The sequence below is a fragment of the Saccostrea cucullata genome, unplaced genomic scaffold (genome assembly GCF_032062105.1).
Source record: "Saccostrea cucullata isolate Sc308-1 unplaced genomic scaffold, CSIRO_AGI_Scuc_v1 ctg722, whole genome shotgun sequence".
In the NCBI taxonomy this organism is placed as follows: domain Eukaryota; kingdom Metazoa; phylum Mollusca; class Bivalvia; order Ostreida; family Ostreidae; genus Saccostrea; species Saccostrea cuccullata.
The window spans coordinates 1-12,512 of record NW_026918133.1 but is presented as its reverse complement, the minus strand read 5'-3'; the positions used below and the strand labels follow the sequence as shown (position 1 = coordinate 12,512).

The following is a 12,512-nucleotide window of genomic DNA, read 5'->3' as shown; positions in this document are numbered from 1 at the left end:
AATTCTATTCTTGAATTTTGTTCTAAACTTTCAAAAGAATTAATTTAAAAAAGATATTGAAAAAAAATACACATAATACATTAATGAACGTCTAGAAACCATTTTTATATTCGTTCGGCAAACGGAATATGTACGAAAAAAAGAGAACAAACATGACTTTTTCATTATTATTTTATCCTAAAACAAACAAGATGATGATTAAATACATGCACATTTTATATTCTTTGGCCGCTATAATCGTTTTATTTGATTTTATAGACTGTCGTTGGTCGAATTTTGTCTGAAACGCTTTTTGAAAAAGAAGTACATGTAAGAATATTGCATTCATATTATTACTATAGTTACCTTTTAAAAATTAATAACTCGTTTATTATTTCATTTTTCAGACAACAAGTAGTGATCTCACATCAACAAAAGTTAAAAAAGACGACTCTGACATAATCAAAAATAACAATACTGGTATGATGCCGGACTGAAGGAAATGACTAAGGACATGCCTTTCTATCAATCTCACTATAATCGATAATATTCGAGAATGAATAAAATTATCATTTACACGTACACATGTATAACGAAAATTTTTTGAAATAGTAAAAAGAGTGTATCATAAATTCAAATTCAAAACATATATCACTTATATCATGATGAAGTACTTTTAATATATCAAGTTTATTATACTAAGATATGTTGGATTTTTATATTTCTAAGATAAATAGTATCAAATGAAACACAAACATCTTTATTAACTTTTAATATATATTCACTTAAAATCATTGGGTAAATTCAAGGTAAAATAACCCGTTTAATGATTTAATTTCAGGACCAGGTAATAAGCGTGTAGCGATCATTATTGCAGTTACTGTACCATGTATTATTATTATCGTCATCTCTTCTGCAATATTCATCTTATATAGGTATTTATCGTTCGTCTATATCTTAACAGTTAATGGTTCCTTATTTACTATTACATTGTATTTAGAACGAGTATCAACCGTTCACGGTAGCTCAGTCGGTAGACCGCTCGCTCCGTGATCGGCAGGTCGTAAGTTCGTATCTCGGCCGCGACCAACCTAGTCGTTAAAAATTGGTAGCAAATGTTCCTTCGCCATGGGCTCGGCACTTGGAAAGTTGCGGGTTCTTCGGATGAGACCTTAAAAACCGAGGCCCCGTGTCAGCGGCAGGCGTTGGCACGATAAAGATCCCTCACTGCTCAATGGCCCTGAGTGCCGAGTCAAGGTCAAAATTTGAAGCCCTTCACCGGCATACGATGATACCTCCATATGAGTGAAAAATTCTCGAGAGAGACGTTAAACAACATACAATCAATAGAACGAGTATCCCAGGCTAATGTTAGAATAATCGACGGCAAAATCTGGTAAATGACAGTGTATATATACATATACATACATGTGTTTTAATATATTAAGAAGTTAGTAAAATGCCATTGTTCAGTATTGCATTGTTCAAATGTATTTATTACTTTTCTGGAAAATATCAAGTGGCATGAAATATATGGAGATAACGAACAGTATTCAAGCTCAAAAGTCCATTAAACAATACAAAATAAGAGCAGAGCAAACACGGACCTCCGAAACATCAGGGGTGGGATCAGGTGCTGTGGAGAAGTTCTGTCGATTGGTGACACCCCGTGTGCTCCTTGTCATTATCGGGAAATAATGGGAAAATCCGTCGTGAATTTAGTGTACATGTATAGACTAACAATAAATATGAATGAAAAAATTTTGATTGATTAAAACGTTGATCAGAAAAATTTCTTCTCATGTATTTGAATATATTGTGCTTCTTGAGAAAGTAAAAACAGGTCAGGAAAAAAGTACAATAAGTTATCCATCACAATTCATACCGATATATATATATGAATTGAAATCGGAAAAAGAATTTCAAACAAATTTCTAAATGTTTTTAAAATTTTACAACATTGAAACTTATTTCTTCTTTGAATTAAAAAAATTTCAACGTATATGTTTTTCAGATATAGAAAAATGAAAGCGATAACCACTGACGGAAATTTAAGAGTGCAGTTTCACAATGAGTATTCTGAGAGGAATAAACCTAATAACACCACAGAAATGGGAGGTAGGTATGATGCATCCGGCAAAGAAGACAAAGACGAAGAACTGCCTTATGTAGATTCAAACATGGATGTTTATGATCACCTTGGAGAGAAACGTACGAGAAAAATTACAGAATCAGACAATGTGTATAACAACCCCGACTTGTGTGAGACCGGATACGGTGACGTCCCTTACACGCCCTCAGACGACATGTATGATCATACAAAGGCCAACAAAATAGAGGATTCAGAGTATGACTCCTGTACTAGGTAGTTTAAAAAATAGAAAGGCCAATTGAATCCATAATCCGAGGAGCAGAATCAAAAAATTAACATATATCATGATCACCAACAAGGAATTTTCAAGAAATGTAAAGAACTTCCTCCAGATTTCAATTTTTGACGCACTGATTCCCTTTGATGCAAATGCCAATAATCTATTTACATTTAATTTTATTTTAATTAAAAAGAAAAAAAACGCTGTATTGTGTCTTATGATATATTTCTATAGAGTTAATAATTCAGGAATGTGAAAAATAATGTTAAATGTTCTTTTCAAGAAGAGTACTTATTGCTTTGCAAGTTGAATGAAATAAAAAATTCACAAATCTTGTTTGAAGTCATCATTTCGCATTTATACAATTTCTCTCTCAACAAACACAATCTGTCATCAGGCCAAATGCTAGGCCATACTTTTACACACTAGGATTTCTACGGAATTTCCCACCTATCCATTCATGAGAAGGAGAACCTAACGGATGTGGTTTGTCGACAGGGAATGCTTATTTCTCCATGGCACCTCATCCCGCCTCTGCTATTTCAGAGGTAATGATTCCACTTTTACTGATCTGTACATATTGTTGAAATGTATTTTAAACTTCATTACTATCTCCGTATTCAATTGCTCCTTTCTCTTAGTTGGTATGTCGCTGTGAGGGTAAATCTCTCTTCCTAGTTGTCAAAAGTAGTAAAATAAAAGAAGATTTCAAACATTTATGGATTAAGATGGTTCTCAACTCATTAAAGAGTTGCCTGCAGAACAAAGCAACAATAAAGGAGCACTCTATCTTGCGTCTATCTGCCTGTCCGTCTGCCATACAATATGTACCTTACATCTTGAGAACTGTATGAGGAATGAATTTGAAATTTAAGCAACAGATTGCTCGGAACTAGAGTGGCACTATGGTTTGTGTCAAATATCATGGGTACCGACCTTAGATTTGACCTTTTAGGTACATTTTAAAACTGAAAAGAAAGAGACAACTGCAAAAAATTAAATTAATATTTAATTTCACCTGTAATATAGCCTATAATTGTATTAAAATCGTAACTGAATTCTACATACATGCATATTTTGGCAATTCGTTGTATAAAAAGTCTTTGTATAAGAAGACAATCTAAGTTTCAAGACGTATCTGATACTAATTAAAACGAATTAAAGATGTGCAATTTCATTTAACTTGCATATACATGTATAATATATATTGTGCATAATTTCTTTACTTATGGAATGATGATTTTTTTACCTAGCCTCATTAAGTTATTATGCGCACTTGATATCATCCTTCTTTCATGTGTATACACTGTATATCTTAGATTGATTTGACGGACATTTACGATGATCTGGTTGTACACTCTCCTCCTCCCCCGCTAGAGGAGTTCACGTCACAGCTTGTCAGAGATAATTACTACACGGGATCCAGTCATATCTCGTTATAAATTACACAGAGTGCTAAGTCTCTGATAAATTTGAAAACTAAAAGCAAATTGCTGTGCATTTTACTTTTGCATTTATGAAAATAACGATTGCCAAACAGATATAATACTATTAATCCAATGTTTGAATCACATATATATTAACCTTTTCCAAAATAAGATAAAGGAATTCACAAAATTAATATTTTGAATATAAATATTTCATTTTATTTATACATCACCAATTTTTCAATTTATGCTTCGTAACAATTTACTTAAGGAAACAACTGCAATATGAACACATTGTTTATCCTTATGCGTCGCTTCATTGATTTATAGAATTAAAATTAAAAAAAAATTAATTAAAAGATCTTTCAAATTGTAAAATTAAAACGTACACACAAGATCGTGATTTGCAACATTTCATACTGATATGAGTAAGATTCAAACAAATTAATTCTCAGAAAGCAGTTATAAAATTGTTTTAAATTGTTTCATGCAACACTGACTCGTCCTTGTGAAATGTTCGAAGTCTCGTCTTGCGCAGACGACTGTTTGTACTGCTGTCAAACGGCGAGTTTTGCCTTTTACGACAACAGCTGTTCCTCGACACTTCAGAAAATAAGAAATAGAAAATGGGATGAGATGCGTGATTAACAAAAAATAAAATTTGTGCGACATTGGAGAGGTAAAATGGATCATTTTCATCTATAAAGAAGTAGAAGCAGAAAGCAAGTACGACAATCAGACAGACGACTGTTGTAACACAAATGGCGACCATCATGGTGTGCATCATTCTCTCTTGGCGATGACGAACAGTCATGTACGTGTGCATTTTTCGAATTTTCATCACATGTAAAGTCAAAAATGGAATTAAAGTGATGGCAAGGAAATAAAACACACAGGCAAATTCTATACTGATGGACGTCCTACTAGTCATGCCATTCCATAACATGCCCACACTCATGGCGGCTTTAAGTCCGTAGAATGCTCCTATAACGGCGCTTATGGTCCAACAAATTATAGAAAATCCGACAACTCTCCTGGAAGTTACAACACTGTGGCTCTTCAGAGGGTGGGCCACAATGTAGTAACGCAAAGCTTTTAGCATCACTAGATGAAAGTACGAGGCATTTAAGGTCGCAAATGCAAATACCCCAGCAAAGGCGTCGTAGATCTTGGTGTTTTCATCTATACACATAAAGATGAGGGCGTAGAGATAATTCGCACGGAATTTTATAAACCTGAAAACCACGGCGACACTGTCGGATATTGCCAAGCACAAAATGGCGGTGTAGGTGGGCGAGTGTGACAACTTATTCATCCTGATTTGGACAATCGTCAATATATTACCCGCTAGACTTATTAAGGCTAGTGTTACTCCAATAGAAGTGGCCGTGTCAAACGCTGCACGCCAATCGTCAGAAAATGGAATTTTCCTGCACGTATTATTTCCAGAATTCATCACGCTATTATTGGAGAAGCAATTTGCAATTTCTTCATACATCCCAGATTCATTTAAAGAAACTAATTTCTCCATTTTACCGAAGGTCTTCCCTCAACTAGACTACATATAAATCAACAGGTATTTATTGCCATTTCGTAGAAACACAGTAGTCTAGTTTTCTGCGGAAAATGTAGAATATGTTTCATGTAAAAATCAAAACCAATTATCCGGAACAAGGATAGAGACGATCTCTCCTTTGACAGGGAACACGCAATTATGTCGTATCCGGTTCCTGGTTTTACTTTCTCCTCGCGTGAAAATACAACACGTTGGTTGTCACTGAGCAAAAGCTGTAGGAATTCTAGTGGAACGTTCTTTGAAGGAAGGACTTAATTAATCTAAACCAATTTGTAAAACTTTACATTCAGTATTCCTGTGCATAACACAATAACAATTTGTCTCTTCTATAACGTTATTGGTCAAACATCTTGCATTTGCATGTAATTTTCGTTGCCAACCAAATGTTGGTATTTCTGAGAACTCAAGAGGGTTTAGAATTTTTTTGATCTGCAACATGTATTTTTCTTCTACAAAATAAAACATTCAGATTAATAGTAAAAGTAGCTTCGTATTTCGAAATATTAGCCCCTGTTAAAATATAATGAGGACCCTGTAATTGGCTACCTGTTGTAATTATATCACTTCTTACATCTACTTATATACATTCAAATGAATCAAACAATATGTCATTCTGCAATATATAAATCTATCGACAGAAACAAATAAAAGATGGCTGTGCAAGGTAAAATAAAAATGAACACACATAAAAAAGATTTGACTTAAAAAGAATTGATCTGACTTGAAAGCAAATATTACACTCCCTCGTTGGTACTCATATGCAATAGAGGGAAGGGGACATTAAATGTGTTTGAATTTTGGTCAATTTGGAATACGAAGTAGAGAAAGAAGCATTTTCTGAAGAGAAAATTTAAGAGCATTTCAGTGGACCTCCTATATTAAAAATAAAGTTCCCTGGGTAGACTGACATGTCTAGTAAATTGTTGGTCTAATATCTATAAAAATGAAATGCTAAAAAAGAATGTATGAATGACATTATAAATAAATTACCCAGACCTTAAAGATTCCTCGCTTAGGACCAAACACTTGTTGATGACGTCATTCTGAGAGAAAGGTTTGAATTTTTTCTTGGTCAGTTCGGACAGAAGGAAGAAGAGAAGAGGATGCAGAGCGTGGTTCAGCGCCAGAAAAACCTGGGACAGCTGGCCCTGGACAAATAACTCTCGTCTGCTGAAGGCGTGGCGCGCGTCCTTGATGGATTTGTTTACCTGCAGCCCGGCAATGGGGACGATACAAGCCACTGTACTTATTGAGATCACTGCCATCATTGTGTGCATGCGCACTTCATGTCTTTTGTTGACTACAAGTGATTTTCGAAGCTTTCGAATTTTCAAAATGTGAATCGTCAGTAACGGAATAATGGTAATTGAAAATAGATATATAACGAATGCGATTTCTATGACGTCAGATATGTGTTCCTCCGCGTGGCTTATGGTTAATACTTTGGCGCCATATCCAAAACTTGCGAGCAGCGAGAGAACCCAGCAGACAGCTGAATACTGCAATACAGTTCTACAGCTTAGACCTATGTAAGTCTTAAAAGGGCGGGAAATCAGTCTATATCGTACCGCGGATATCATTGTAAGATGAAAATATGATGAATTCAGTGTCAGAAATGATAAAATTGAGAGCGAATCCTCAAAGACAGATAGTTCTAAGTCATTGCAAACATCAATCACAACGTAGATAGAATGAGAACGAAACTTAAGAAAGCGAAAAATTGCGGCGATTATGTCGCAGAACGCTAGGCACGCAATTCCGGTATACGTTGGGGAATGGAGTGCGGGGTTTTTCCTGATGAACACAATTGCTACAATATTTCCAACACAGCTTAAGACAACTAAAACGATCCCAATGAAAGTAAACAGTTGGTAAATATTCTGCCAACTTTCTGGCCACTGTACATTATCACATACTGTGACATCCGATTCATTTCGTTTCACAAAGAAATTTTCAAACTCGTTGCTGTAAAAGATTGTAGAAAATGAAAAATTTGTTTCCATTGCAAACTATTTTTCACGAATTGCCAGGAATTTGTTGGTATTACCATGCGTTCATTGTTATGGTCTATCTCTAATAGTGACTGTCATGTAGTATGTAGCCCATGGTTAAGCATGCAGGTTCTGTGTTGAAAATCTGATTACAAATGAACATTTATGACGGGAGTTATCATCTAATGATGGAGCACTTAAAATGACATCTACGTAGCTTAATTAAGCAACATCTGCCACAATCACTACTATTACTAATGTCAGTGATCTAGAAATGAAAGCCAATATTTTCCGAATTAAAAAAGTCTACACTACGACGTAGCAGACCCTCTGTAGGAACTGACCATGTAACTTGTGGATCATCTACGTAGATACAGCGCTTGTTGTTTGCGATGTTTATCTACCGATTACTTGTGTGATTACTAAATAACAGACAACAGATGGGCTGTACGAGATAGTGATTTTTTATCGCGTAAAACGTTTATAATTGTGTAATTTAAAAAAAAAATACATCCAAAACAAAAAATGATAGATGGTTAAGCTGGTTTAATCGTTTTTTTTTTTTGTTTTTTTTACATGCATTTGGATTTCTTATTCATAGAAAATTCAGCATCATATTTTTAGTTCTTAAACTGAATATGACTTCTTTTTAAATGAAATATATTTAATTCAAAACCTTTGATAAATTCCATGCAAAACGCATTAAGATAGGAACTTCATTTCTTGACTGAAGGCTTTCTATAAGATTTGCTGTACATGTATTTAGCTTTACCCCCCATTTGAGTTCTGTTTCTTTCACTTAGAGATGCCATTAAGGTGAAGGGCTTCATATTTAGACCTACAACCGACCATTAAACAGACTCTTCGTTTTTAGAAAAAATGCCAACATATTAACAGAAAAGTGGCGATATATAGGTGCTTAGCTGGCTGGTCAGTGGTATTTGCAAATTAAGAGGTAACCATCATTTATGTTTTAAAAATACATTTAGGGCAGATTAATTTTATTTTTATTCAATTTAACCGATTTAATGTAACTTGTTCACATCTCCTTCTTTATCTAATACCGGTACTATTTTCAAAAACTTTTACTAAACTCTGCAAATAGAGTTTGAGTAATCTTGTAGAAATAGAATCGTCTTTAAATGTAAAACTTGAGAGGTTCGAAAATAAAAAAAAATCCTATCTTTTGTATTGATACACATTAGTAAATAGGCACAGAGGCGCTTTTATCTTTTTAACTCGGTTCCTTTATCTTGTTAACAATCCTACACCATAGTTAATTGTCATATTTTTCAAATAATTTCAAGGTGTATTAATTTTGCCGCTGGTTCTCCTGCATATGAGTTTCTTTTATTGCGATGCTTTTACCTATTTCCATGTTCCAAAATCTAATAAATATCCTACTGCAATCATGAAAATTTCATAGTTTCTAATAATAAAGTGACTTAGAACCATATAACAATACACGGCCTATTCATTATTGGCACTAGTATATTCGCGTCTGATCCCACCTCTGGTGGTTCGGAGTCCGTGTTGACTCCGCTCCTATTTTGTAAATGTTTGCTGGACTCTTGAGCTCAAATGTGGTTCACTATCTCCACATATTTTCAAATACTACTAGGAAATCCTATGTATAATAGTAAAATTTGTATGTGAATATCACGTATCTGTAATACTACAAATATGATAAAAACCAATGTTACACGTGTATGTGAATATCACGTATCTGTAATACTACAAATATGATAAAAACTAATGTTACACGTGTATGTGAATATCACGTATCTGTAATACTACAAATATGATAAAAACCAATGTTACACGGCCAAACATTTATCATTTGAATCTCATCATCCTATTAAATATTGTGGTGTAGAAACTTTTTGTATGATTTATCTCTTCACTAAAGTACAACTGATGATTTATGATTTCAAGTTTAATGTAAAAGAGTCTAGGCTCTTGATTTTTTTTTTTTTTTTGCTCGAATTTAAATTATACATGTATTGCATGAGTGCAGATAATCTGACATATTCCTATGTTCTTTGAAATACAATAAGGGCGTTTTTCGGATTGCAATACAAACTATGAAAGATTCTTTTAAAGCCAAATCGTTTTAAGATTATAAAATATCGAATAAAAAACTATTCCTGTTACACCAACTCTTAAAAAGCTGTATTACACCTTATAGTACAGCTTACTGCAAAAAAGCAATAAGATTGACAGGTCGTGTATTTTTGGAGAAGAGAAAGATTTTTTGGTTGTAAGCTTTGGAAACATGAACTTGAAAACTATGATTTGATGATACATTGATATTGACGTAAATGGCACAAATAACAAGAACGCAAGATTTACGTTTCAATTTCAGTAAAATATAACGAGAATACTGCACGTGAGACATTCTGAGTAAGGGTTATTGTCTATAAAACTGGCATCTTTAAAAGAGGACAAAAGATTTCTTCAAAATTCGCCGTATTAAAGATCTTGAAACATTTTATTATAAAGCAAAATGTAAGACACGACTTCTTCGTCTGGTTACTAATTCTACCTGTAAAATTTCTGTCGCTCACATTTGGAAGTATTTTAAGTGACTGTTCAAATACAAAATATAAATAAATGTTTGTGTAAAGATTAAAGAAAGATTAAAAAGTATATCACTGATATAGAATTTCTGATTAATTTTTAATTAATTAAAATTTAAATTAATACGTTTTAATTCAATTAGATAATCCCTCACTGAAATACAGATACTATAGTAATGGGTACGAAAAGCTACAGAGAGATGACAATTTCAAAAACATTCATTTTTAATATTTTTTTTTTTTTTTTAAAATCCTTCAATATCATTTTATTAATAAAAATACACGTCGGAGAGTATGACATAATACACGTGCACGTGATCTCTCTCTCTCTCCCGACTAAGCACTCAGATTTTTGACTTCAAATGCAAAACAGGTAAATAGAGTATCTCAAGAATGTTCTGAATTAACACTTTCAAATCACATGTAATATCATATTTTTCTGGGTTTTTTAATCCCTAGCTGGATGTTGACAGCATTTTGTATAATTTCTTTTCCTGTTTAGGACTTCATTGATCCAGAAATACAGTATCGGATTGACCACGTGTCTTAAGAAATAAATAAACTGTATGGCACTGAAGAAAATCACCTTTTGTTTTTGAGTAAATTTGTCCAATCCTAGCATAGAGATAATGTTCCGCAACATCAGTGGAAACAGACTGATGACCGTAATTAGTGCCACAACTATAACCATTCTGTTCATTCTGACCACGTGATAGGTCAAGGTCGCGGGTATTACTTTCCTTTTGGCAATGTGAAACAACAGCAGTGGTATGAGGGTGACAAGGAACAAATAAAAACACATAATTATATCAATTACTTCAAAGTTATCCATAAACCAATTTGCTTTGCCTTCATATAAGCCCTCTAGATATTTCATGCAAGCAATTCCATACACTAAACTGACGATAAGAGTAAAAATCCAGGCTACCCCCGAGAATCCTATCACTTTCCCGGAGGTTAGGCATCCCCTAGCTTTCAGTGGATGGACAATGATGACGTAACGTACGGCGGCCAGAAGAATCACATGACAAAATGATCCATGTAACGTCATAAAAAGAAGGTATAGAGGAAATCGTCTGTACTGCTGTCACACGTGATTTATTGCCAGAACAGAGTTCCTCACCATACAACAGAGAACAAACAGCACACGCCTCGACTCGGGCCAGTCGGGTGACCAGGGCCAGCGAATCGGATACAGCCAGACATAAAATGGCGGTGTAAGTCGGGATCTTCACTTTTCCTGTGAGACAGATGGATGTGATGGCTAAAATGTTCACTATTAGTCCTATTCCTACAATAATGGCCGGCACATAGTGAATAACAAAGCTATGTATACAGTTACCGAACACTGTGTCATTCGATAATGACTTGTTTTCAAAATTATCCATTTTTAATCAAGCAAATTTTCTCTTAGATGAACCAATTGTTCACTGAAAACAAAATCCAACTTTACATCTGATAATAATACTAGTAATTCGTCTCTATTCCTCGACCTGAACGGTGTCCCTTTACAGCTAGCATCTCACTATCTACGGCAGATCTGAACTATCTCTGTCATGTAGTTACATAAACAGCCAACTCAAAGAGCAAAGGTACACGTTTTCTTATTCTCAGCCTAAAACGCCCCCCAGGAGAGGGAAGACACTGTCTCTCATCATTTTTATTGATTTACAAGAATTGCGAGAAAATAGTCACTTAGAAGTGTTTGCTTTAATTCTATTGGCTTGAGAGGCATAAAACTTATAAGTTTTGTCAGATTTTGTTTAAGTGATGCTTGAAGCTCTACAATTACGCAAATGAATAACATAGAAAATTAGAATTTTAATTCATGGTAGAAAAAACGAACTATTTGAAAATATTTATTTTTTTCATTATTTTATTTTTTATAATGTTACTAAATATATCAAGAGGAAAAGGCTGTTCAGAAACTGTAAAAAAAAAAGTTTCATCAAAAAGTATTCAAAGTCAATAGCAGATCTAGATCAAACACGACATACAAGGAAACATAAGAAACATTAGAAACTGTAAAAAAAAAAACCTAAAGTTTTGGGGTACTTTAACTGAAAAATAATACTTATAGTAGCCCAGATTCTTTCAAAAAGTCAGATTTTCATAAACGTTTGCAAACAGCTTTTTTACTTGTTCTATACAAATGTCTTTTTTGCTGAAGACATATAAAATATAAAGTAACAAAGTGCAATATTTAAAAAAGCAATTTTTTTTCTAGAAATACATCTACAGCTGTTACAATTCCTTATCATCATTATAAATCATCGTCAATCAATATCCAATCTATTTAATTGTTTTCGGGTTCAATGAACAGCCTTTCGGTTCAACTTAATAACTGTAGTCAGAAATCATTATATTTAGATTAATTCTTTTAAAAGTACTGTGGCTTTCAATTGGACAATCATAAATTCATAATTATATATACCGAATAATCATGTAAATTTCATTCATCGTTATTTCCGATATATCCTAGTGAATAAATATATCATTTTATAGACCTAAAGTGGAGGGTTAGACATATATATAAGCCACAGAATCGTTTCGTCATCTCACTTTTAGGTTCAATAAAAATATTCTGA

At 33.7% G+C, this 12,512-nt stretch overlaps 2 protein-coding genes across 2 annotated transcripts; both read right to left on the bottom strand.

Annotated features, from left to right (window-relative positions):
• Positions 1–4,014: 4,014 nt before the first annotated feature.
• LOC134252784 (melanocyte-stimulating hormone receptor-like) lies at positions 4,015–5,560 on the bottom strand. Its single transcript, XM_062735347.1, has one exon. The coding sequence runs from the start codon at positions 5,307–5,309 to the stop codon at positions 4,254–4,256; it is 1,056 nt and encodes a 351-aa protein (XP_062591331.1). The 5' UTR covers positions 5,310–5,560; the 3' UTR covers positions 4,015–4,253.
• Positions 5,561–5,682: 122 nt separating this feature from the next.
• LOC134252870 (melanocyte-stimulating hormone receptor-like) lies at positions 5,683–7,440 on the bottom strand. Its single transcript, XM_062735443.1, has 2 exons — positions 6,351–7,440; positions 5,683–5,803 (listed from the first exon to the last, which is right to left on the bottom strand). The coding sequence occupies exons 1-2, from the start codon at positions 7,355–7,357 to the stop codon at positions 5,758–5,760; spliced, it is 1,053 nt and encodes a 350-aa protein (XP_062591427.1). The 5' UTR covers positions 7,358–7,440; the 3' UTR covers positions 5,683–5,757.
• Between the last annotated feature and the right edge of the window lie 5,072 nt (positions 7,441–12,512).

Excerpts from the sequence above, each read along its gene's own strand:
- LOC134252784 (XM_062735347.1), bottom strand. The coding sequence starts at position 5,309 with ATGGAGAAATTAGTTTCTTTAAATGAATCTGGGATGTATGAAGAAATT.
- LOC134252870 (XM_062735443.1), bottom strand. The coding sequence starts at position 7,357 with ATGGAAACAAATTTTTCATTTTCTACAATCTTTTACAGCAACGAGTTT. Across the intron at positions 5,804-6,350 it reads CTAAGCGAGGAATCTTTAAG|AAGAAAAATACATGTTGCAG; the intron begins GTCTGGGTAATT and ends TTTATTTTGTAG.